Raw genomic sequence first — 27,421 nt, forward strand, 5'->3', positions numbered from 1 at the left:
AATTTAATACTTTTAGAAAATTTAAGAATCAATTGAACACGAAAAAAAAAAAAAACATTTTTCTTTAAAATGGAACCCAAGCTAATCTAAATATTAATTCTAAAAATTACCCTACTGAGTTTGGTCTCTCCAAATAATAAAAATAAAAATACTATTTTGCTCTTTGGTCTAATCACTCTTAAATACAATATGTTACAATAAGTTACCATGTTAGTACAACAATCAAGCATACTGAGACTAAAAATAAAACACATAAAGTAACTAAACTTTTGATGTCCCAAATGTATTATTTGATGACAAATCAAAAATTACAATTGGTTCACCATGCTAATTTTCATTAGCATCTTCATGCCATTCTACCTTGTATCTAAGTAACATAAAACATAAACTAAGGTAAAGATAATATCTTAACATCACTAACTCTGAAATAGATTGGACTAGCAAATGTGAAGAAAAAATCCATATCTATTTTTTTGTCACACCAATTCTCACAAGTGCTAAATAAGCCAAGAACCTATATGCCACAAGCATTATAGCCAATGCAACAATTGATATCGCTGTATCTCCGAGCCCTACAGCCTTAATCGCAGGGGAATCTTGCACGTAACAAGTTGCATTTATGCCACAGGTATATGTTTCCCCGGCTTGAAACTGTGCCCCTACTAAGAGCTTGAACGTATACTGGCAAACCGATATGTATTTTATCCAGCTAATGAATATAGGAACATGGTGAACAAAGTATCCGCCTACTAGGGTGAACGATAGCATGATAACTGAACCGAGTACTGTTGCTGATTTTTGATCCATGACCAATGCACCAAGTGCAAGTCCGAGGCCTTGAGAGACTAGTACGCTAAAGAGGAGGGTGAATAAGGTAGAGAAGAAGTTGAGCGCGAAGGGTTTTAGGCCTGTTGTCCAGTATGTTATGATGACGAAAACAGATGGAAGTACTAGTTCCATTGGAAGATCAACAATAATTCTTGACATGAAATATGAAGAGAGTCGATACATCCCTGAGGATCGTTCCTTCTCCAGCATCATTCTTTCTTGTGGGAACGTAAATATAGCTTGGAAGAGAGGATAGAAGCTCCAAAACTGAGAGTAAAAGAACAAGAGCCCAATCTGCATCATTAGATAAAAATTAGAGTCGTAGGACTAATGCATGCATTAGTAATGCAAGAATCGTATGGTATAAAAAAGAGAAGTACACTGAATACCTGATCTTGTATTTCGCTGGAACGCCACCATAACAATGCACACAAGATGGATACCGCTATGACCTGTCCAACCTTGAGGACTGAAAAGGAGTCGTGTTTTCGCTCTTTCATTCCTCTCCTAAACAACACCGCGGATTGCTGCCACCAAGAGTTTGCCCATTGATTGAATTTGCCTTCCTGTAATTTATCATGAACTTGACTGTCATCATATTTTCGCAATTCTTCCTTCACTCCATCCAACAGATTGTTTTTGAAAGCGCTTACTAAAGTTTGCTTTATCGATGCTTGATCTTCTTGTGGATCATCTACAATGCCTGCTCAAATTGAAGATGCACCAGTTCAAATACCACGCGAATTTCATTTGCTTTAAGACAACGTATACATGACATTCTTATAAAAGGTTTTCGCTAAAAGTGCCCTGCTAGCTAACTATAAAGATATCCTCTGTAAGGGCAGAGATGTGACAATACGTCAAACTAACATGAAAAATAACTATGAAGAACGCTAGATGAACATACCGTTTGCAAGATCTAACAAGAAGTCGGAGGGATTCATAGCGACTAAAGGTGAATATCCAATGCGCGAAAAGTATCCCATAACATCTTCACCTCTGCCAAAGTACAATGGATTTCCTTCCGATAACAACAACACTTTGTGGAACATGTAAAACAGTCTACTAGAAGGCTGGTGTATTGTCATCACAATTGTCTTTCCATCATTCACTAAATCCCACAAAGTCGACACAATCTTTTGAGCGGTTGTTGAATCAAGGCCCGATGTTGGTTCATCCAAAAACAACAAACTCGGATTAATAAGCATTTCTTGCCCAATGCTGACTCTTTTCCTCTCACCACCAGAAACACCTCTCAACAATGGACCTCCACTAATACTATCCTTGCACTTCGTCAACCCCAATTGTGAAATTACACCCTCAGCATGCGCGATCTTTTCAATGTGTGATAAGGTTTTAGGCAAGCGAAGCAAGGCAGTGAATACAAGTGTTTCCGTGACAGTTAAGTGAGGGTACAAAACATCGTCTTGAGTAACAAATCCAGTGTAACGCTTCATGGAATTTTTGAAGGGCTTTCCATTATAAGTTATATTGCCATCAAGCCGGCCACTCAGCCGCCCTCCTAGCCCTGTTAACAGAGTCGTTTTACCACTCCCCGATGGGCCTAACATCGCCAGCATTTCACCAGGGAAAACTATACCGGTTATCCCCTTCAAGATTATTTTCTCTTCTTCTGAATTCGAGGAATTTTTCAACATACCTTCAGTCTTGGGCATAATCTTGTACACAACATTTTCAAACTGCACGTTTTGATCACCCAAATCACTTTAGGAAAATAACACAACATATTACATACATATACCAAAGTTTAAAATTCACAATATCAAAGTATGATACATTGTGGCTTCACTATGTATGATGAAAATCAGTACATATGAATTTCTACTAGTATATACTAGTACTCATCCCCTAGTTTCATTTTACTTGGTTTTACACTAAAAATAGATGTTTCATTTATTTTTAGAGTTTCGAAACATCACTGATAAGGCTAGTTATATCTCTAATTGAAGCTTTCTTAAAGGACGTGTCAAGTTAACAGGAGTCAACTAATATGAAACCAAGTGAGTATTGACTAAGAAGGGTTGCAACTAGTGAGGAATTCAGAATTTTCACCAAGAGAATTAGATTCAACATCTAAATCTACTCTGTATTTTGACTTGATACTCTCCTTTCAAGGGTTCATTTTACTAAATTAACCTTGTTGGTTGTGCTATGAAAACCAAACTTTGACGACAATTATTTTATATAGTGATTTAATGATAAGGATCACATTTCAAAACTAACGTTAATGATAAAGGTAGTATTAAAACGGAGATGGAGTAACACTGTTCAAATTTAGATTTTCAAAATATAATTATTAAATTAATTTAGTAAAATAAACCCGTAATAAATATTTCGAGTGTCAATACAACATGAAATGGACTAAGTAAAATGAAAAAGGATGGAGTAAGTGGTTAAACTTAAACATAAAACAAAAAAAGAAGTTAAGAATTAAGCACGATTAAATTGGACAAATCTAGCAATCAACACAAAAGAAGTATCTAAACAAGAATATATGTATATTCCATTTCTAACTGTACAATCACAACCACCAAAAATCAAATTGAAATAGATGCATGCATGCAAGTTTTCTGGAAATATTAACAGAACTACCACCAAAATCAAATTATAAAAATAATTATTATATTATATTATATAAAAATTAATTTAGTTACCTTGAGAGTGACAGGAAGATTAGTTTTCTTGAAAATGGAGGCACTTTCCATCTGACTTATTTGTATGTCCTCCGTCTCCATTTCAATATGAGGCCCTTTTTAAAAATTTTATTTTAAAGGGTTAAACTTCCTCTCTTCCCTTGGGAGGAAAAGGTGCAGAGCTTGTGGTCGGGTAACTTATGTACAGGCACCAATTAGATGAATCTAATATAAAGTTTATTAATGCCGCTTTTTTTTTTTTGTTTGCCTAGCATTTTCTCTACAATTAATAAGACATTATCCTAATTAGGGTGTACAGACTAAACCGTCAAGTCCAATCGAATCGACGAATCAAATCAAATCGAGAAAAAGAATTGACTTATGGTTTGGTTTGGTGTTAATAAAAAAAAAAAAATTCAAACCGAACCCGAATCAAACCGACATAATATTTTTACAACTTCATTCGGTGGCAACATTCTTATCCAATTTTTCGATCAGAAACTTCAACTAAAAGAGAAACACAAGAAATTATCAAAAGAGAGAATCAATGTCAATTGTTGATTATTATTATTCATATGTAATCTTTAAAGGTATGATTTAATAGAAATAAATAAAGGCAAAAGGGATGATGACAATGATAGTAAGAAAACACGTGAATCAAAACTAAAATAAAAAGCAAAAGTACAATATAAGAATTTGTTTCATATAAATTTTGATCCAAAATATTACTTAAATAGAATTAAAAAGAATATTTTTTATATAAGGCAAAATTCTATTTTTAGAAGTACTAAATATTACCTAGATTAAATAATCAAAATCAACAAATATATGTTATTAAATTCTAAAACTCATGCGTAGGACCAATAAATTAAATTTATTCTATTTATAAATTTTTCCTTTTATAAATCATATAATTAAATATAAATTTTTCCGCATCATTTTTTTACGTGCACAACGATTTCTTCCTTTTTTAACTTTCACTTGTCCTACAATTTTGTTCATAATATTCTACTTATTCTTCTTTATAATTTTAAATTATGAAGTACTAGAAGTTTTTAGTTTATGAGGATTCTTTCTATATATTTTAGGAGTTATTAAATTCTTTTCATATATTTTAGGAGTCTTTAATCTAATTAAATAATAAATTGAGGAAAATAATAAAAAGATTTTTTTATCTATTGCAAAGACTTCTAATGAAGGAAAAAAAGTTCAAACGTCATTTTTAAGGCCCTTCGCACTTTTAATATAGTATAAATATAATATTCGCACTTTGAGAGTGACAGGAAGATTAGTTTTCTTGAAAATGGAGGCACTTTCCATTTGACTTATTTGTATGTCCTCCATCTCCATTTCAATATGAGGCCCTTTTTAAAAATTTTATTTTAAAGGGTTTAATTTCCTCTCTTCCCTTGAGAGGAAAAGGGAAGAAAAACAAATATGGAAGGGATTAAAAATGGAAAAGAATTTGATGTGTATTTATATTTGTTGTAAATATTATTGGGTATACGTAAATCTTGGAGAGGATATGATACGTGTTACAATATATAAAGAGGGAGTAAAAAGTGATTAAATTGGAATAGAACATTATAGCTTAGCTTCATCATCACAAGGTTAAACTAAATTTTAATGCCTTTTACCTATTTTTTAAGTGTTCAATCAAAATTAGACAAATGAATTGAGATTGGTAGAATAATAATTAATAATGATTTAGTTAAATTATCATTTTGTTTAATACTTTCAAAAAAAAAAAAATATGTCTAGTCAAATATTAACAAAGAACAAATAGATGGAGTAAACGTTTTTAACCCAACTAAAGAAAGGAAAAGAAAAAAATAATGAATAGCTTGATCAACACAAGATTAATTGAAATTTTTTATTAGCAATGATATAATAAAATTTATCAATTTATTTATTATTTTTAAAAATTACGTCAAGTCAAATATGAACAACTAAACAGTAAACATAGATAGATAGATGGAGTAAACTATTTTAAACAAAACCTTAATTTTTCTTTTCCTTTCTATTCTTTCTTTTGGTAAAAATTGTTTACTAATTCTTTAATCTTTTGATAACAAATGATTCCAACTGATTATTATTCCATCCATTTTAATTTGTCTCATTTTAACCGAAAATTTAAAAGATAAACTATTCGTTTTAAAGCAGTTGGTCCTTGTTGATTTCACATTCTCTTTAAATTTATATTTATTAGGAATTTATTTTACCAAATAAAGCTTATTAGTTATGCTTTGATAATATAAATGTAAGTATATACACTTTGTTTAGCTAGTATTAAAAAGACGCAATAAAATTATCTTAATTTCATAAATGAGACAATTAAATCAAAATAATTTTTTTTAATAAGAGGACAACTAAAACAAAACTAGGGAGTATGCAATTACTTTTTTTCCTTTCTATTTTTGGTTAAAATTATTTTCTACCTTTATTAATATTTTGACCACAAATGAACTTCAGCCATTTATTTTTATCTTGACACATTACAAGAAATAAATATTGTATTGACATCTAGTGAATATGTCCCCATAAAGTAGAAGAAATAACGGAATTAAGTTACTAAACCGGTGTGAACATATATATCATGCAATCTATGTGCACTTTGAGTAAATTTTGGATTTAGAATTAGCTTGAGATAATATAGTTTCTCCTCAAAATTTTCAACATAAATAATCTGTTTGGTAAAACTTTTAGAAAGTTCAGCAAAAATATGTAAACAATTAGGTCAAACTTTTGAAAGTTTAGAAATATTTTTTTCAAAAGAAGTATGTACAACTTATTTTAGACAAATTAAAATGTTTGATCAGTCTTTGTAGTAACAGAATATGTAACAGAAGCTACTTTCAAAAGATAAAATATGTTTGAAAATATTTTTTTAAGTTGCATTATTATTTTCTTCATTTTTATCATTCATGTGTTTGTTCCTCACAATTAATTAATTAATTTAATGAATATATTCCAAAAGGTTGTGATAGACCGATAAATATTCCTCAATCTTTAATCAAAGTCTCGAATTCACCTCTTAGATACTGAATTTCAAAGAGAGACTTCTTACGTGAATCAAATTACTCGAAAGGAACATTATATTGTTAGTTTAGTGTTTCAGTTATGTTCCTTTATGTAGTTCAAGCATAGGTATAACTATAAATAGAAAACAAAAATAACATATCTCTGCCAATAGTTTGTTATAAATTAAAGAGGATATATAAAGGAAAAATACTATTTCTAGATCAAGAAAATATAAGAAAAAGTAAATAACTAAATCAAATTAAAAAGTTACTAACTTATTTGTTAAGACCTAAATGAGGAGACATATTTTTTAAATTTTATTTTAAATAAATAAATATATATATATATATATATATAAATATATATATAAATAAATAAAAACAAGACATATATCCTAAAATATGACCATTTTATAGTTTTCAATTCTTTTACATAAAACTTAATCAAGCGAAATGAAAATCAAAACGTCTAATTTAAACCTCAAAGAGAACTTTGTTCGCTTTTTCTTGTCATATTTTTACTTGACATACTCATTAAGAAAAAAAATTAATAACATGACTATTTTATCATATTACTTTTATTAAATGATATTTACATTATGTCTTAAAATTAATTTGAAGAAAAAAATAATTAATGTTAAGGATAGTGTTAAATGGCCACAATAAAAAGACTATATTATCTTTTTCTTTAAAATAGATAAAGTTATTTAATTTTTAAAATAAAAGGGTAAAAATATCTAAAAGTTAACTAATTCATAGTGTAAACATAACTTTTTCCTATAGTGTCAATGAATGTACTCTCTTGATAACTCAAAAGTTAACTAGTTCCTCACAATTAATTAATTACTTCAGTGAATATTGATATATCAAAAATAATAAGTAAAAAATGAAAATTTAATTAAGAAATTATTAATAAGTCAAAGTGAACGACGAGAGCACCTATAATATTCGGGAAGGGTAAAAGTCACAGACCCACATGTCTACAAATTTCATCGTAGTTTTATGATTCCAACAGTAACTCCAATAATTATTTTTTCATGAACTCCAATATTGGTTTCAAGTTTCAATTGCAATTTTTTTCCTTAAATTCCAGTATTCTTTTACAAGTCCCAACATAATATGCCGTTTGTTTTTTTGGGTGTTTTTACAAAGTAATTTTATCCAAAGTAATTTTATCCAACTTTTGTCTCTTTATTTAAAATAACTATTTTCTAATTACCTTACACCAATTTTGATTATTGTTCAATTACCACGCATTTTTACAAGTAAAATTCGATATAGATGACTTCTGACAATCAAAAGAAACGTAGACCAAGAAATTACGTCGAATGATCATAATGTAATTTTACAAGTAAAACTTACTAAATTTTATATTTTGTTAGTAAGATAAATGGGATCAAAAATTCAAAACCATCGATCTCTGGTGCCATCCTGATAGCAATTTGTCATGCATAGTGGGCTTGCCCATTGACTGGACCAGTCATGTCTGGTCTAAAGAAGGACCAGATGAAGCCCAAAGTGAAACATCATTTTTATCTGGCCCAATTGTTCATTGCTTTCCTCTATCGTTTGTTTCGGAGTCAGGGGTAGAGCTATCATACACCACGGGTTCATTAAAAACTTAAAACTTCTATATTATATCAACTTGACTTTTTATTCGTTTGTTTTTTTTTTATTTTTTTTCTTTCTTTCTTCTATATAGCCTTTAATTTTATTTTTTAATTTTTTTATTTCTTTTTTTCTCTGTCTTATATCTCTACCCTTTGCTTCTCTTTCTTTTTACTTTTCTTTTTTTTTCTTTTTAGTCTCCTTTTTTTCTATTTTTTATTTTGTTCTATTTTTACTTCTTTCTCATTTTTTTTCTTTTTTGATTGTATTTTATATTTTTTTTTATTTTTGAAGAACATGATTAAGTTGAGTAAAAATTATGGATAATGACGGAAATATCATAACCACTCAGTATATTTGTACTTATCATTATTTTTTTTTCTTTTTTCTTTTCTTCTTTTTCATTATTTTTTTCTTTTTAATTTTTTTGTTTTTTTCTTCAATTCTTTCTTTACGCTTTTTTTCTCTCTTCTATCTCTAACTTCTGTCTCTTTCTTCTTCTTTTTTCTTTTTTGTTTTTTTTTCTATTTTTGATTTTCTTTTTTTTTTTATGATAACGAAATTATCCTATGCGCACATTGATTTATATTCACTTAACATTTATAATTTGTGTAAGTACACTCAAGTAGATTCCATCTAATTGATGAAATAGAAGAAAGAAAAAAGTTTAAGAAACGAGTAAAAAATGAGTAGAAAAAAATAAAAAAATGAAAAAAAAAAAGAAATTAAATTAAAGAAAAAAGAAAGAAAAAATAGTAAATTAAAGGAAAAAGAAAGAATAAAAGAAAAAATGGAAAAGAAAAAAAGAAGAGAAATAAGAGATAGAAAAAAATAACAATAAAGGAAAGACTATTGATTATATTTAATTGATAAGAGATGTTATAAATTGTATAGGTTAAAGGAAATAATTAGAAGCTTAAATTAATTAACTCATGTAGGTCTCAAATGAATATGAATGATCAAATAAGAATGAGAAAGGAAAAAATGAAAAAAAATATAAAGAAAAAAGAAAAAAAATAGATGAAAAAATGTGAAAGAAAAAAAAGAAATTATGAGAAACGAGTAAAGAATGAAAAAAAAATGAAAAAGTAAAAAAGTAAATTAAAGGAAAAAAGAAAAAAAAAGAAAATTGAAATTTTAAGCATGGTGGGTGATCTCTGTGTTTAAATGGGTGTTCATATTTGTATGAGCTTTTAAAATGAGTTAAAGTTCATATTTATTCATTTGAAATATGAGTGATCCAATTCAATAAATATGGATTAAATGGACTCTTTTCACAAATATGGGCTGAAATTGCCAGTCTAACCTCCACCACCATCATACAATCAATCGGCCGCATCAACAGACTTTTTTTATTTCGCTTCAACCAAAAACCATCATCTCTATATAATGTGACAGACTTACATGTTAATATCTTGTGTATATAGGTCACAGATAAGCATTTGTGAAGTTTTTAAGATATATTCACCTACTATTACGTACTGCCTTCCTCCCACGAACAAAAATGACGAATTTTACAATTATTATTGGGCACGAGCCATTGCATCTAGTAATAATGTATATGTATCTCTCGTTCTCACATATCAGAGAATAAAAACCAAACCTCCACTTGGTTGTTGAGCTTTTAAAACAGGTATAAGTTTTGACATATTCGCAAGAAAAGTTGACCTCTGATGAAATACTATATGTTATTTTCAACATTTTCGGGTACAAGAATTGGTATATATGCAACAACAATTTCAGCACAAGTTCAAGTCTCAGACATGAATACTTATGAAGTTCCTTAGCACCTTTAATACAAGATTATGAATAATATATTCAAGAAGTATGTCATATTTCAAAAATGAGATGAAATAGAAATATAAAGTCAAGTCTTCCAACTTCACGAAGTGTCCTTAAGAAATAATTCTCCTCACTGTACCCGACGTTGTGGAATCTTCTTTTCAGAATAAAATGGCTCTCAATCCGAACAATAGCAGTACCTCAAATTGTTGTATTTCTCAAATTCACTCAACATCTTAATGATCACGAGTGTTTTTGCAGTCAAAAATTATGTCTATACCTGAGGAATATATCAGGTATTTATAGTCTTTAATGTGTCCTTTCATAGAGGATGCATTGGTTCAGCAGAAAGGCACCTATTCAGTATAGTCTCGTTACCTGCGCTCAATCTGTGCTGGACATACGCCTAATCTGCGGTCGCAGGTGAAGTTTTGCAAATTCCAGTAGCTTCTGCGCTACATCTGCGCCCACAGGCCGTGTACCTATGTTGCATCTGCGCCCGCAGGTCACCCTACAGTGCGAAATAGTGTGCCTTTTACCTCGAAGGGCCGCGTCCCTTCGAGATACGTTGCGTATGCGTTTACATGGCGTCCGAAATATGCCCGCACTTGGAGGAAAATAATTATATTAGCTTTTTAGATTAAAAATTCACTTGTGAAGCAAGTTTCAAATAAAATTCGTCTAAAAAGATAAATCTTATCGATCGATCATTTGGCAAATTCAAATTCGAAGTCGAGCCGAGCGAGCAACGACGATGATGGCGCGAGGCACCACCTTGTTCTTGCCTTACTATCCATGTGGAGTAAGTGCACCTTATTAAAAACACTTCAAAGTTTTCTTCTCCCACCAATGTGTGAGAATTAGTGAATTTTTCCTTAAAAGAGTACATTTTTCAGTTTTGTCTCTCTTTTCCTCCACTATTTTTTCTCTATTTTTTATTCACATATACACCTTGAACCCAACAATCCCCCACATGAATGGAGAATGGTTATCTTTTGAAGAATTTATGGACAAGCATGTGATCATTTAGCAAAGACTGATTCCATCTGAATAAGTAGGTTTCCCTTTGAACTTTTCGTAGTAAACATGCATCGGATACACTCGGTCAATCAGTAGATTTGATATCTTTGAACCGTCGATTTTAATGTACACCTAGATAACACATGTCACACAACCAGTCTTTTACTGTTTATGGTTCTCACAATTTTGTTCTTTTCAGCCATGAACACGTCCCGGTTTCATAAGAGCTTAGAGAATAGGCCTTTACTAACATTCTTCTTGAAGCGGCTTCGACTTCGCCCTCAGATAGGTGATTTCTAAATGTTCAATTCTGTAGATTAAACTATTTGGTCAAATCTGTCAAATTTAGATAATCATTAAAAGATTTTTCGTCTTAAGTCTTATCATTGTTTACTAAACATAGTCTACATCATGAGAATGGGTTGGGTAATTGACAATGTTGAACCTGTCAGATACAACTTTGTTTGATCTCTTTGAACCTAGCTCTTAGGATCTCCAGTCTGCTAGGTAGAGTTACCGTCATGTTGACTTGTCCTAGGCCCTAAGTCCATTCCCTTGTATGTCCTTTCCACTCCTTCTCTAGATAGGCCTTTTGTAAGTGGATCCGACACATTATCCTTTGATTTTACATATTCAACAGTGAAAATTCTACTAGAGAGAAATTTTGTAACAGTATTATGTCTTCGTCTTATGTGATGAGATTTACCGTTATACATCATGCTTTCTGCCCTACCTATTGTAGCTCGGCTATCACAGTGTATACATACTGGTGCCACTAGTTTGGGCCAATAAGGAATATCTTTCAATAAATTCTGGAGTCATTATGCTTCTTCATCGGCTTTATCTGATAAATTTAGATTTCATTATAGAGCGAGCAATACATGTCTGTTTGGATGATTTTCAAGAGACCGCTACTCCACCGATAGTAAATATATGTCCACTTGTGGATTTTACTTCGTTCTATTCGGTGATTCAATTTGCATCACTATATCCTTCAAGTACCGCGGGATATTTATTATAATGCAAAGCATAGTCTTGATTGTATTTAAGATACCCTAAAACTCTTTTCATTGCCATCCAATGAGTTTTGTTGGGATTATTCGTGTATCGACTCAACTTACTAATAGTGTATGCTATGTCTAGTCGTGTGCAATTCATTATATATATTAAGCATCCCATTACTCTTGCGTACTTCAATTGTGAGTCACTTTCACCTTCATTCTTTCGAAGTGCAAAACTCACATCCAATGGAGTCTTGGCAACACCGAATTCCATATACTTGAATTTATCAAGTACATTTTCGATATAATGAGACCGTGACAATGCCAAACCTTGTGGAGTTCTATGGATTCTTACTCCTAAGATCACATCCGCAACTCCAAGGTCTTTCATATCAAACTTGCTCTCAAGCATTCATTTCATTGCGTTATGTCAAAGATGTCTCTACTGATGATCAACATATCATCCACATATAAACAAACAATGACTTGGTGATTCGAAGTGTCTTGAATGTAAACACACTTATCACATTTATTTATCTTGAACCCGTTTGCCAATATGGTTTGGTCAAACTCCGCATGCCATTATTTAGGTGCCTGCTTTAGTCCATACAACAACTTAATAAGTTTACACACCTTATTCTCTTTTCCTAGAATCACAAAACCCTCAGGTTGTTCCATGTAAATTTCTTCCTCCAATTCTCCATTTTGGAATGTTGTTTTCACATTCATTTGATGGATTTCAAGACCTTATACCGCTACCAAGGCAATTAACATTCGAATCGATGTTATCCTTGTTACTGGCGAGTATGTATCAAAGTAATCAAGGTCTTCTTTTTGTTTGAAGTCTTTTACTACAAGTCTTGCCTTGTATTTGTCAATATTATCATCCGCTTTCATTTTTCTTTTGAAGATCCATTTAGAACCTAAAGGTTTATTTCCTAGAGGAAAATCAACCAATTCCCAAGTATGATTGCTTAAGATTGAATCAATCTCACTATTGACTGCCTCTTTCTAAAAGGATGAATATGAAGGTGTCATTATTTCTTTAAATATTTGAGGCTCATTTTCTAAGAGAAATGTTATAAAATCCGATCCAAACGAAGTTGATGTTCTTTGACGTGTACTACGTCTTGGATTCTCATCATTATGTACATTCTCACTTGGTTCAGCTTGAGGTCGTTTAGAAACCCCCACTAGACTGTTCATGTCTAGTTTTATATGGATAAATATTTTCAAAGAACTCAGCGTTATCTGATTTAAATACCGTATTTTCATTAATATCTGAATGTTCGAATTTATGAACCAAAAATCGACATGCTTTACTACTTTTAGCATATCCTATGAACACGCAGTTCATCGTCTTAGATCCTATTTTAACCCTTTTAGACATAGAAACTTAGATCTTCGCTAGACACCCCCACACTTTGAAATATTTAAAGTTGGGTTTCCTTTCTTTCCATCTTTCATAAGGAATTGATTGTGTCTTACTATGGAGAACTCTATTGAGTATTCGGTTGGCCGAAGGATAGCCTCCCCCCAAGCTTTGTAGTAAACCTGAACTTATAAGTAAGGCATTCATCATTTCCTTCAAAGTTTAATTTTTCCTTTTCGTAATTCCATTAGATTGGGGTGAATACTGGACCATAGTTTGATGGACAATTTCATTCTCTACACATATTTCGGCGAAGGGAGATTTATATTCTTCGCCCCTATCACTTTTTATATTTTTTATCTTTTTCTACAACTAGCTTTCAACTTCAGTTTTGTATTGCTTAAACGCATATATTGCTACATCCTTACTATTTAGCAAGTAGACATAACAATATCTAGTGCAATCATCAATAAAAGTTATGAAATACTTTTTCCCACCACATGGTGGTGTTGACTTCATATCACAAATGCCAGTATGAATTAAGTCTAAGGGATGGGAACTCCTTTCAACTTACTTAGACGGATGCTTAGTATACTTTGATTCCACACAAGTTTGACACTTTGATTTATTGCACTCAAAGTTTGGCAAAACTTCTAAGTTAATCAATTTTTGTAATGTTTTATAATTAACATGGCCTAATCGATCATGCCACAAATCGTAAGACTCATGCAAGTAAGAAAAAATTGAACTTTTATTGATTTCAACATTTATTACATTCATTTTGAATAGGCCCTCATTGAGGTAGTCTTTTCCTACATACACTTTTCCTTTACTAAGTACAATTTTTTGGAAACAAATAGACATTTGAATCCATTTTTTTCTAGAAGTGAAACAAAAATCAAGTTCTTCCATAACTCTGGAACATACAAGACATTGTTAAGTGTCAACACTTTGTCGGAAGTCATCTTCAAACACATTTTTTCTGTTCTTTCTACTTTTGCAGTAGAAGAGTTTGCCATGTAGATTTTTTCTTCTACTTGAGCCAGAGCGAACGTCGAAAATAACTCCTTATTAGCACAAACATGGCAGGTGGCACCAAAATCCATCCACCATTTGCGAGGATTTTCCACCAAGTTACATTCAGAAAGCATAGCACACAGATCATTCGTTTCTTTCTTAGACTCAACCAGATTTGCTTGGTCCTTCTTCTTCCCTTTCTTTGGGGCATGATAATACGTAGACTTGTGGCCAATCTTGCCACAGTTGAAGCACCTTCCCTTGAATTTCTTCTTGGGTTGATTGATTTCATTTACAGATTTCTTTTGCTTTTTAGAGTTGTTTTGGCCATTTTCTACAATGTTTGCTCCATTCATTGCAGAATTGCCTCTTGACCTTCTTTTCGCAGCATTATTATCTTCTTCAATGCGTAGTTGTACAATTAAATCTTCAATGGACATCTCCTTACGTTTGTGTTTCAAATAGTTCTTGAAGTCCTTCCACATAGGTGGTAGCTTCTCTATTATTGCTGCTACTTGAAATGTTTCATTTACGATCAAACCTACAACAAAGGTTATGTGAATACTAAGAACATGTTTGAACTGTTCAACAAAGGTATTTGTCAAAATTATACCTTCCGCAATGAGATCATGGATGATAACTTGCAGTTCCTGTACTTGAGAAATAACAGACTTGTTGTCTATTATTTTATACTCCAGGAATCTTGCAATGAAGAACTTTCTAGTTCTGGCATCCTCAGTCTTGTACTTTCGTTCTAGCGCTCCCCATAACTCTTTTGTTGTCTTTGTTCCACTATACACATTATGGAGATTATCTTGGAAACCATTCAAGATGTAGTTCCTGCAAAGGAAATCTAAGTATTTCCAAGCCTCTACAATCACAAATTGCTCTTGTTCAGAGGTTCCCTCGGGCACCTCCGGAGCTTTCTCAAATGTGAACCTTTGAAGACAAAGAGTGGTGAGGTAGAAGAACATTTTCTGCTTCCACCTCTTGAAGTCAATACCTGCGAACTTTCTGAGTTTCTCCGCTGGTGCCATTGTCGGTGGAGCATTCATGCGACTTGTTGTGACAATACTAGTTTCCCCCACAATCGTTGCAGCATCTTGTACTAGACTATCGTTAGTCATTTTCCTGTCACAACAAGACAGTACCTTTAGTATATCGAAATACTTATTAGAAAGTTGCAGCAACTTTAAACACCTCTTGTTTCTAGTTTAACAATGAAGTTTTTATGACTTTCAATCGTCAACCGAGTGATCTTTAACTTGTGGTGAAGATTTTATGTCTTCAAATCACTAGTTAAGTTCAAACGGAGTAGAAATCTTAAAGCTTTAATCTCCAGAAAACAAGCAATACAGATTCAGAAAGATTATTCCTTAAGATTGTTATTTTAAATGTTTCTAGGTACAAGAATCTGTATATATGCAACAACTTCAACACAAGTTCAAGTCTCAGATAAGAACACTTATGAAGGTCTTTGACACCTTCAACACAAGATTATGAATAATCTATCCAAGAAGTATGTTATATTTCAGAAATGAGATAAAATAGAAATGTAAAGCCAAGTCCCCCGACTTCATGTAGTGTTCTTAAGGAATAATTCCCCTCTTTACCCGAGGCTGTGGAATCTTCCTCCCAGGATAAAATGGCTCTCAATCCGAACAATAGCAGTACCTCAAATTATTGGATTCCTCGAACTCACTTAACAGCTTAATGATCGCACAGAGTTTTTGTATAGAAGAAGAGTGTTTTTGTTGTCAAAAATCATGTCATACCTGAGGAATATATCAGGTATTTATAGTCTTTAATGTGTCCTTTCAGAAAGGATGCATTGGTTCAGCAAAAAGGCACCTATTCAGTACAATCGCGTCACTTGCGCCCAGTCTATGCTGGACCTGCGCCTGATCGGCGGTCGCAGGTGACGTTTTGCAAATTCTAGTAGCTTCTGCGCTACATGTGCGCCCACAGGTCGTGTACCTGCACTGTATCTGTGCCCGCAAGTCACCCTACAGTGCAAAACAATGTGCTTTTTACCTCGAAGGATCACATCCCTTCGAGATGCGTTGCGTATGCGTTTGCATGGCGTCCGAAATGCATTTGATTTTTGGATTAAAAATTTCACTTGTAAAACAAGTTTCAAATAAAATTCGTCTAAAAAGATAGATCTCATCAATCGATCCGACGTCGAAACCAAAGCCGAGCGAGCGACGACGGCGCGAGGCACCACCTTGTTCTTACCTCACTATCCATATGGAGTAAGTATTGCTTATTAAAAACACTCAAATGTGGGAAAATTAGTGAACTTTCTCTTAAAAGAGTACACTTTCCATTTTAGTGTCTCTCTTTCCTTCCATTATTTTTCTCTACTTTCCATTCACATATACACCTTGAACCCAACACAATATACTTTCTCCGTTTCGTTTTATTTGATTCATGTATTAAAAATATAGTTATTTTATTTACTTGTCCAATTTATGAAATTAAAATAATTTTAATATTTTTTTTCATTAGTACTAAATAGTTACATGAAGTATAATAGTCAAATTTAGAAGTTAAAAATATAATAAAATTAATTTAATAAAATACATCCCTAATTAAAATTTTATGTAAGGACTGTATCAAGTGAGAGGGACATGTAAAATGAAAATGGGGAGTAGAAACATCCACATGTCTGCTAGAAGGAATTAAACTTTTTAAGGCAGTTTGGTAATTCTAGATATATCCCTCAAATCTCAACAGAAACAAGGGCATTTTAATCTGAACCGCCCAGGTTTACAATTTACTTCATCTTTTAATAGAAATTATAATTTGGATAGAAGTAGATTATGATATTCGAATTTCAAAGGGATTAGGAAGTAGTGCCGCCTTATGTCAAATTTTGTGGCTATTTATATCAATTCATACTTATTCTTATCACAGTAGCAATGTAATTAACTACTCTTTTCTCTAAAACACATGGAGAAGTGGTACATTATTTATGCTTTTGTTGTTGTTTTTTGCTGGGTATTTGCGTAGGAATCATAACTGCCACCACATGCTGCTCCATCGACTTCTTGCATAAAAGTTTTTTCCTATTTTAAGGGTAAAGTTGCAATATCCATAAAATGCTTTAAGAGTCTTCACGCACTTCATGAGGATATAACTTTCCTAAGGAAAGTAAAGAATTATAGCACTCGTCGTCGAGGGATCAATTCTTAGCAACTCATCGCTCTTCACCTACTAATGCTAAGAAATAGGATAGATAATGTAGTTTTTCCCTCTTTTGTTTTTTGGGTCATTTAGCTTAGTTTACATAGATTTCCATTGGCAGTTAAATACTTTCAATTAAATTCTTTAATTAGTTCAATTAGATCTTCATCTTTATTTTACAGTTTAATTACTTTTCTCTCAATGCATATATGTTTACTATATCACCCCTAGACTACTGATAATATTCGCTATGACACAGCCTTTTACTTATTCGTGATATGGTGACATCACCAAAAGAGCACTTACCATGACATTTTTACACTAGTTATCAACCTGCCGCATTCATCAAATTAATTCAAATCAAGCAGAGGCAAGGAAAAACTATTCAGACTTGATAGCTTGAATGTTGGCACAAAGAGAAGTTATCCATGGATTAACAATACAGAAATTAGCAATGTAGAGATTAGTAATACAAGAATTATTTTTTATCAAGTATCTGGTTCATTGTATAAAAAAATAGATATATCATGTATTTTAAAACTCTACAAAATCTTCTTTACAATTATACCCTTAAATTTTTATGCGATTTTCTACTTCATTTAACTAATCAAGTTGCTCACCGTTTGCGCGATCTTATAGAAAAGCTAAAATATGAATAATAATTCTCACTCCACTTAGCTGATCATTTATTTCTTTTAAAAAAAATTGAGTCTATTTAATCAAGAAAAATTTTAAACAACAAATAATTGTCATATTATAGAAATAATTTTTAAAAAATGTAAAATACACTATGTAAGAACATCACGGATTGTTGATAATGTAGTTTTAGATTTTCAAATTATATATTTATTTGACAATAATCTTTTATATTTAAATTAATCCGTCTGTAAATTGAACAAATACAAAATAGCATAAATGTGGTTCACATTCGAAGCTATCAACCAACATAAGGGAGTAAATGATATTTAAGCACTTAATTCACATACGCAAAGTAAAAAGAGGTTGGTAAATTAAATGTAATATAACAACCAAATTTGTAGTGATTAAATTTAAAATGGAACTAAAAGAAAAAATTAATAAAAAGAATTGAGGGGTAGTTGAGTCATTTAATTCTCTTATCCATGTATTATTAAGTCATGGATAAGTAATCCCATGATTTCTTAGGTATAAGCTAATACTCTCTATGGTGTATTAGCTATTCATGTATTAGGTGGGATTAGATTTAAATTGTTCAACCAAATATTGTACATGGCTGAACTAAATTTTAATTCATGAATTATTTTACCAGCGTACCAAACGAGTCCTAAGAGTATGACAAGTCTTTTGACTGGATGTTAATCTTTGACTTCTATGTGAGACGAGCAAGCTAGCTAGGTAAAGTAAGCTATAGCATACAAATACATGGATAGAAAACTTTTGTTCAGCCGCAGAAATAGGGAGCGAAGAAGAAGCCATATAAAACAAAAGAAGCCTATATTTACAAAATACTATAAAACAGGCAAGAAAACTAAACAGCAAGCTCTGCAAATTGCTGAAGGTATAGTAAAAGCAACGGAACCCTTCAATGAATGGTTCCCACATAAAAGATAATAAATGAAGGGATATTTATTTATAAAGCTGAGCTTCCAAAAAATAGCCGGAAGATTCATAATGTGTATTACGTATGTATATTGGCTCGGCTGTAAATATTCTTTGGCAGAGCGGCCAAATGTCCAACTTCCCCAAAAATGAAAATGCAATCAAAACATTTTATCCAATCAAGAAGTGTTAGCTCCGTACCTCAAAGGAGCTTCAGTGTCCACCTAAAATAAAATTCCTTCCAATAACAAATGATATGTTCTTCTGTGGCTCATACCTGTGAGGAGTTTTGACTTGCACATACTTTTCATGGAGCTGTGGAATTGTATTATCTATAAATTAAACTCTGTATATCTTGCATATTGAAGAAGGTCCATTTTCATCTTCTAAACTTTTACATAAATATCCTAGGTTCGACCGGTTGGCAAATCCTGCAAATGTAAGTTACACTGCCTTATGTCACCCCTCCTCTAAGGGAAAAGGAGAACATATAATTCTCTGTTTCTTGAACTGAACTGCATCTATGCATGTTTCCTGCTGAATTCAATTGATCACTGTTGGCCTTCCATTTCCATGACCCGTTTTATATGAAGGGCAGCTCTCACGACATTTCCCCTGGTTATTATTCCCACCTTCATATAGGGACAATTGATCCATTAGCATCTCACAAGGTAGAGAAGTACAGATGCACAAAACTAGATCTCAGAATCTTACCAGCTTTGCATCACTATCTACAACAGGAAGCCGGCGGTACTTTGTTTTCAGCAGAAGTCTGACAAATTACACAAGTACAAATGACACAAACTGTTTGCTGCTTCTTCCTACTATGCAATAGAAACATAAAATTGGCTAAAGGAAGAATGTCGATTAAGCTGAAATCAAGAATAAATGATACTACCTTGCTGCATCCTCAAGATTGGTAGACTCCCGAACTACTAATGGAGCATGTGTCATCAAATCACCAACCACTTTCCCCTTGGTCTTACTAATCAACTTTTGAACCTCATTGAATGTCTGCATTAACAAGTCAAGTTGGATGCATCAGAATTTTAATAGCTTTGTTTGTGGGGTCAGAACCATTTTGGTTTTTGACACATAATTAAGTGCATTTTGATTGCTTCTCCATACAGCAAAGTAAATGTCCTCATGTTGAGAAAGGTAATTAGGTAACATGTGTGTGAGCAAGTATTAGAGTGATGCAGAGGATAACTAACACCAACACTGCCACCTGCGCTAGTTCAGCATGAAAAAAGTAAATGTATTCAACCGTTTCACAAGTTGAATAAAGTAACGTGGAAATAAGAAGTCTACTATTTGATTAGGAAGCAAATTTTGGGACAAGGAATAACAGATGGTTCAACATTGGGTGGAGTATCAGGTTAGAAACATCCATACTGAGTAAGATGAAATCCAAAACCGTATTACTTAACATGAGATGCTAACAAGATACTAAAATCCCTAGCCACCAGATGTTTACAAGATGCCATTGGTTAGCAATTGGGCTGTAGCAGGTTAGGAAAAGCAATCAATAGATTAGCATCTCAACATCCATATCTCAGTTAGCAAGGATGAACTATGACGAGCATCTTTTGTAGTTCAGCAATGTGCTCAAACACTGCCCTGTACAGGCTCACAGAAACTGTCTGTGTTGCCTGTTTTTTGCAGGATGCATTTCCTATGTTCTTTCCTTGATCAAATCAAAGGCTTGTTTTTCAGTAGCTTGTGCAATCAAACTATCACAGAATGTCATTAAGATTTGTGCCATAGTAAACCCTCCAATGCGACTTTCACTTGTTGATTAGTAAATGAAAAGGCCAGTAAATTGTTCAAGTACACGGTTTTCATTTGGCCTTTTTTTCCTCTCTTTGCAATGCCTTTTATCTCTCAAACTGTTACATAATTTCTCTGGAGGCATTCTTTGAGAAGGAAAAATATTGTAACTTGTTATAGATGTGTTACAAGATCAGATTGGAAATTGGATGAATTTGGATATTGTGAAAGTATGGTTTGAATTTGATTAGTAGCCCAAAACTAATTAATCATTAACTAGCATTTCTATTCACGGAGTATAGGAATAAATCTGATAATGACATGTTGCTTAACCAATGAACCCATCCAAATCTATAGCCAGCTTCCAAATTCCCAATAACTCGAGGATGAATTCCTCAAAATGATTGTCCTAGTGGAACAGGAAATTACTAAATACCAACTTGAACACTTGACTGATCTTCACTGATGCTCTTGGTTTGCAGTTGCAAACAATGGCAAAAACAACAAACATTTATATCAATATGTTCATAATAAATATCCGGCTCTCAATGTTGGTTCTATCATTCCTCAAACTGAAATCTTATGTCCTCCCAGCATAACAGATATAGAAGCTAATGATTAGCTCTCACATTTACTCACAGAGAAAAAGAAGGAACAGTTGATCATTATACACTATACTTGTTAATGACTTAAAATCATTCTGATCAGGACTTTTGTACATGTGGAGTTTCCTGGAAGAGTAAACTTTTATACTCTTTCATGATATACGTATTTCGGTGACTTCTAACCCTTGAACTTTATTTTATCGCGCGATTTTTCGATATTTTCGTTGCCTGTAATTTGCGTGGGATTTCCTATCTGTTATTTGGATTTCTAGTAGTTGTTCTTAAAATTTGGATATAGTGTGTGCTTTGAGGGTGTCTTTATTGTCTTGCTGTTTTTGAAACTCTTATGTTGCTTCATATTATTTATCGTACCATCTCCTGTATCTTGACTTGTATGTCTGCTGTAGTATATTCGTGACTTGCACCGTTCCTTATTATTTGTTTGGCTGTCCTTGGTGCCAGGCCATTAGTGTGCTCTATTTTTCTTATTGTTAGTTTTGTTCTTACCTTGGTTTTGTTTTTTCTACCTATTTGAGTTTAGTTTTATTTCTTGATTATTTCTTCTAATTTGTGTGAGCCTTGTATTTCCTGCTGCTGCTTTGTTACTACCATTGTTTATATTTTCTTATATTTTCTTGTAGTAGTGGTTGTGGGCGTTGATGATTGGATAGGGTCATGTCCGAGGGGGTTGGGGCGGGGGGCTATTGTGGGGGCAGGGGGCTGTTGTGGGGGCGGGGGGAAGAGGAAAGGGCGGGGGTGGGAGGGAGGCCAAGGTTTGGCCTCAGGGGCGGTAGAGGAAGACGTGTTGATAGAGTTGGTAGGCTGAGGGTTGGGTCTTGGAATATAGGGACTCTTCAGGGTAAGTCCATAGAGCTTGTGAAGATTCTTAGAAAGAGGAGGATTAATATTGCGTGTGTTCAAGAGACCAAGTGGGTAGGGTCTAAGGCTAGGGATGTGGATGGTTACAAGCTTTGGTACTCTGGGAGCGAGAGGCGTAGGAATGGAGTCGGCATCTTAGTAGATGAAGAGCTTAGAGGTCAGGTAGTAGAGGTAAGGAGGATCAGCGATAGGTTAATGACTATTAAGTTGGTCATTGGGGGGTTTACCCTGAACGTGTGTAGTGCTTATGCGCCGCAAACGGGCTTGGATGGGGAGGAGAAGATGCGGTTTTGGGAGGCTTTGGATGAGGTGGTTAGAGGCGTGCCTAGCTCGGAGAAGATTGTTGTAGCAGGAGATTTCAATAGGCACATCGGGGCGTTACCAGGAGGCTTTGGTGATGTGCATGGTGGTTTTGGTTTTGGGGAAAAAAATGAAGAGGGGGCTACTCTATTGGATTTTGCGAGGTCCTTTGGGCTGGTGGTGGTGAACTCGGGCTTCCCGAAGAAGGACGATCACCTGATCACCTTCCGAAGCGCGATAGCCAAGACCCAGATTGACTTTTTGTTGCTTAGGAAAGGGGATAGGGTGTTGTGTAAGGACTGTAAGGTCATCCCGAGTGAGATTCTTTCGACCCAGCATAGGCTCTTGGTTATGGATTTGGGTATAAAGAAGGATAGGAAGAGAAGGGGCGAGGAGTGTAGACCTAGAAGTGTAGACCTAGAATTAAGTGGGGCGGCTTGACGCCAGTGAATGTATGGGAGATAGGGGAGAAGTTGGTGGGAATGGGGGTGTGGAAGTGTAGGGGGTACGTGGATAGTATGTGGGATAGGGTGGCTAGGTGCATCGGGGAGAATGCTAGTGAGGTATTGGGTGTTTCTAGGGGTCGGGCCGAGCATCATCGGGGGGATTAGTGATGGAATGAAGAGGTTAAGAAGAAAGTGGAGACCAAGAAAGGGGCGTATGCTAAGTTGGTTGAGAGTAAGGACAAAGAAGAGAAGCGGGTAAACAGGAAAGAGTACAAGTTAGCTAGGAAGGAGGCTAAGTTAGCAGTTACGGCGGCTAAGACGGTAGCATTTGAGAGCTTGTATGCGGGGTTACAGGAGAAAAGAGGGGAAACAAAGTTGTTTAGACTCGCTAAGGCTAGGGAGAGGAAGGGTCGTGACCTCGATCAGGTGAAGTGCATTAAGGGAGAGGACGGTACAGTGTTGGTGGAGGACGGCCACATTAAGAATAGATGGCAATCGTATTTTCATAGGCTCTTGAATGACGAAGGGGATAGAGCTATTGGGTTAGGGGAGCTGGAGCACTCAGAGGAGTGTCGGGATTTTAGTTATTGTAGACGTTTTAAGGTAGAGGAGGTTAGAGAGGTTGTTCGCAGGATGCGAAGGGGTAGGGCAACGGGGCCTGATGAGATACCTGTGGATTTTTGGAAGTTTTCTGGCGAGGCTGGTTTAAGGTGGTTAACTGGATTGTTTAACGAAATTTTCAAGACGGCGCAAATGCCCGAGGCTTGGAGGTGGAGTACTATGATCCCTCTTTATAAGAACAAGGGTGACATTCAGAGTTGCAATAACTATAGGGGTATTAAGTTATTGAGTCACTCTATGAAGATTTGGGAGAGAGTGGTCGAGGTGAGGCTGAGACAGATAGTGTCTATTTCGGAGAACCAGTTTGGATTTATGCCTGGCCGCTCGACGACGGAGGCAATTCACCTGGTACGGAGGCTGGTAGAATAGTATAGGAAAAGGAAGAAGGACCTGCACATGGTGTTTATCGACTTGGAGAAGGTATACGACAAAGTCCCCAGGAAGGTGCTTTGGAGATGCTTGGAGGTGAGTGGAGTCTCGGTGGCATATATCAGAGCAATTAAGGACAAGTATGATGGAGCTAAAACTCAGGTGAGGACGGCGGGAGGAGACTCAGAGCATTTCACTGTCTTGACAGGATTGCATCAGGGATCTACTTTTAGTCCTTTTTTGTTTGCTTTGGTGATGGATGTGTTGACGCGGCGTATTCAAGGAGAGGTGCCTTGGTGTATGCTTTTTGCAGATGATGTAGTTTTGATTGATGAGACGCAGGGGGGGTGTGTGTGAATGATAAATTAGAGGTGTGGAGACAAACTCTTGAGTCTAAAGGGTTCAGGTTGAGTAGGAGCAAGACAGAGTATTTGAAATACAAGTTTAATGACGTGAGGCTAGAGAATGAGGTGGTAGTGAAGTTGGAATCACAGGTTGTATGTAAGAGGGATAGTTTCAAGTATCTCGGGTCCGTGATTCAGGGTAACGGTAAGATTGACGAGAATGTCTCGCACCGTATTGGGGCGGAATGGATGAAGTGGAAGCTCGCTTCGGGGGTGTTGTGTGATAAGAAGGTGCCGCCCAAGTTTAAAGGCAAATTCTACAGGGTGGCAGTCCGTCCGGCCATGTTGTATGGAGCGGAGTGTTGGCCAGTTAAGAACTCCCACATTCAAAAAATAAAGGTGGCGAAAATGCGGATGTTGCGTTGGATGTGTGGGCTGACTAGGGGGGATAGAGTTCGGAATGAGACTATCAGGGAGAAGGTTGGTGTGACTCCAATGGAGAATAAGATGCGGGAAGTCCAATTGAGATGGTTCGAACATGTGATGAGGAGGGGCATGGATGCCCCGGTTCGTAGGTGTGAGAGGCTAGCTTTGGATGGTTTTAGGCGGGATAGGGGTAGGCCGAAGAAGTACTGGGAAGAGGTGATTAGGCGGGACATGAAGCAGTTACAGCTCACTGAGGACATGACCCTAAATAGGAAGATCTGGAAGACGCGAACTAGGGCAGAAGGCTAGGGTCAGTTTGGGTAGCTAGTGTAAGGAATTACTAGGTGGGGGTATTATTCTTGTTATGATACCTTCTTTCATGCTTTATTACGAATCTGTTTACTTTTCACTGTTTACTATTACTTGTGGGTGTCGTATTTATGTTATGCCATCTTGTTCCATGCTTTACTATGAATTTGTTTAGTATTTCGTGTCTCGAGCCGGGGGTCTATCGGAAACAGCCTTTCTACTTCTTTAGAGGTAGAGATATGGACTGCGTACATCTTACCCTCCCCAGACCTCACTATGTGGGAATACACTGGGTTTGTTGTTGTTGTTGTCCTGTTTTTAAATACAACCACTACAAATAGTGCAGTAGGTTACATGAAGAGTTGGTGAACGTTGTAAATAAAACAATCATGAGGTTGTCCACGATCTGGTATCAATCACTTCCTCTTGAGTTCCTATACATGGGAAGCCAGATCCTCTTAGGGGACAACTATACCACTTATGATATTTAACCAACTTGCTACATATTAATAACTAAGAATATCAAAGATTTGAGGATAAAAGTTGTTCTCTCCCCAGTTAATTTGTTCTCAGGGTCTTCATAGTTATTAAATGAAGTATCCTCTTATCTGAAAATAACAAGGCTAACATTAATAGCTTTCCATGCAGAAATTAAGATTCTTTGTACCTTCCAATAAGTAGAAATATTTAGTCCGGGGTTTCACACTGACAAAGAAAAACTGTATGTAGGGAACAAGCAAATTAGCTGATCACACAGGCATAAAAGAGATAATCTAGCAATGAAGAAACATATGCTTACTTTCCAGTTGCTGCCCACTTCTGGGAACATGTTTGCATCAGCTCCTCCTGTACCTAAGAGGAAGAGCAAGAGATGCACTTATTCTCCTCTGAAAATAATGCTTTACCAGAAGTACGAGAACTCCCAAATAATGGACAACTTTAGAATCCAACTTAAAACACTATGATCAATCTTCAGATGGATATATATATATATATATATATATATATATATATATATATATAAAATATGTTATAGGTAATCAGTTCCAATTTCCCTTATCGCAGTAAAAAAAGCGAAGAATACAGATGCCGAAAGGTTCCATGTCTTGTTGAAAGGATCCTAATAAAATATGGGCGTAAAATCAATGGATCTTTTCTAAATCCAAACAATATCGAACTTGCATCAAAACTATAAGTCATACCTGATACAGAATCCAGAGCCAATAGATCATAATCAGAAACAAGACCAACCTGCAACAGAAGAGAACTTCAAGCTTCTGAGTGAAATATCTTTGAAATATCATAATACTTGACAAGCATATTATTATGACATATCTTTGGACTTAATATCTGAAGCTAACGTATAGGATTATATCTATATGATACACACAAGCATGAATAGGGGTCTCGGGAGCTAATGAAATAGTGTACTTGTAATATTACTATTTCATATAAATACTATAAAGAAATACTCATAAGCACTCTTAGTTTCATTTTAATGTACTGCCAGCTAAATGTTCTATTAACTATAATTTTCTTAAAATTGTGAGGAGCAACCAAAATACAGGAGTCCAGTACGTACTTGGAATATACCAAAAACTCAGTCTCTAGAAAGTAAAATCACTAGTGAGAGATAAAGAAGATGCTCCTATTCATGTGCCATCAAATAACTTAGAAATCAACCATGAAGAATAAAAGTGTACAAAATTCTATTGCTAGGAGAATATTACTGCTTTATACTTCACATGTTTGTTGACAAATAACAACAACATACCCACTATATTCCCACATAATGGGGTCTGAGGAGGGTAAGTGTTCGCAGTCCATACCACTACCTCAGAGGTGAGATAGAAAGAGGTTGTTTCCTATAGACCCCCGGCTTAAAAAAAAAATCTAAAGTGAGGATAGCATATATGAAATTTCAGAAAATGAAACAGATAATGAAATAGATAGTGAAATAGATGAATCAAATGACTGAAGAAGATATAAAAATAATAACAAAGGAAGAATATTTAAATGATAAGGAACAGACCAAAAAATAATATTTGACAGCAACATATTTGATGAAATAAAAGAAAAAGAATTAGACTTAAGTGTAGAAAAAATATTTAAAATACCAACAATAAGAAATCTATTTACTAAGAAAAAAGAAGAATATTATGTAGTAAGCCAAAAGGAACATGTAATAGACTGTAGATATGCAAAAGGTAAAGCTAGTATACCACTAGTAACAAAAAGAATAATTAATAAAGAGATAAACGATATAAAAAGTAGAGACCCAAT

At 34.3% G+C, this 27,421-nt stretch overlaps 2 protein-coding genes across 4 annotated transcripts in view; both read right to left on the reverse strand.

Moving 5' to 3' along the window:
- Positions 1 to 273: 273 nt before the first annotated feature.
- Positions 274 to 3,756, reverse strand: LOC107860975 (ABC transporter G family member 9-like). Its single transcript, XM_016706397.2, has 4 exons — positions 3,504 to 3,756; positions 1,736 to 2,528; positions 1,218 to 1,531; positions 274 to 1,122 (listed from the first exon to the last, which is right to left on the reverse strand). The coding sequence occupies exons 1-4, from the start codon at positions 3,582 to 3,584 to the stop codon at positions 466 to 468; spliced, it is 1,845 nt and encodes a 614-aa protein (XP_016561883.2). The 5' UTR covers positions 3,585 to 3,756; the 3' UTR covers positions 274 to 465.
- A 15,322-nt stretch (positions 3,757 to 19,078) lies between these two features.
- LOC107858658 (CBS domain-containing protein CBSX1, chloroplastic) overlaps positions 19,079 to 27,421 on the reverse strand; it is a 14,993-nt gene continuing 6,650 nt past the window's right edge. The window contains exons 4-8 of one of the 3 annotated variants that reach the window (XM_016703408.2): positions 26,341 to 26,389; positions 25,938 to 25,990; positions 19,968 to 20,083; positions 19,784 to 19,841; positions 19,079 to 19,701 (exon numbers count right to left, since the gene is read on the reverse strand). In XM_016703408.2, the coding sequence (XP_016558894.2) occupies positions 19,621 to 19,701; positions 19,784 to 19,841; positions 19,968 to 20,083; positions 25,938 to 25,990; positions 26,341 to 26,389 (357 nt within the window). In that variant the 3' untranslated portion in view covers positions 19,079 to 19,620. Of the gene's footprint in view, positions 19,702 to 19,783; positions 19,894 to 19,967; positions 20,084 to 25,937; positions 25,991 to 26,340; positions 26,390 to 27,421 lie in introns of all 3 variants that reach the window. The other 2 variants (XM_016703410.2, XM_016703409.2) reach the window with 2 other exon arrangements.

This window comes from Capsicum annuum, chromosome 2 (assembly GCF_002878395.1).
Source record: "Capsicum annuum cultivar UCD-10X-F1 chromosome 2, UCD10Xv1.1, whole genome shotgun sequence".
In the NCBI taxonomy this organism is placed as follows: Eukaryota; Viridiplantae; Streptophyta; class Magnoliopsida; order Solanales; family Solanaceae; genus Capsicum; species Capsicum annuum.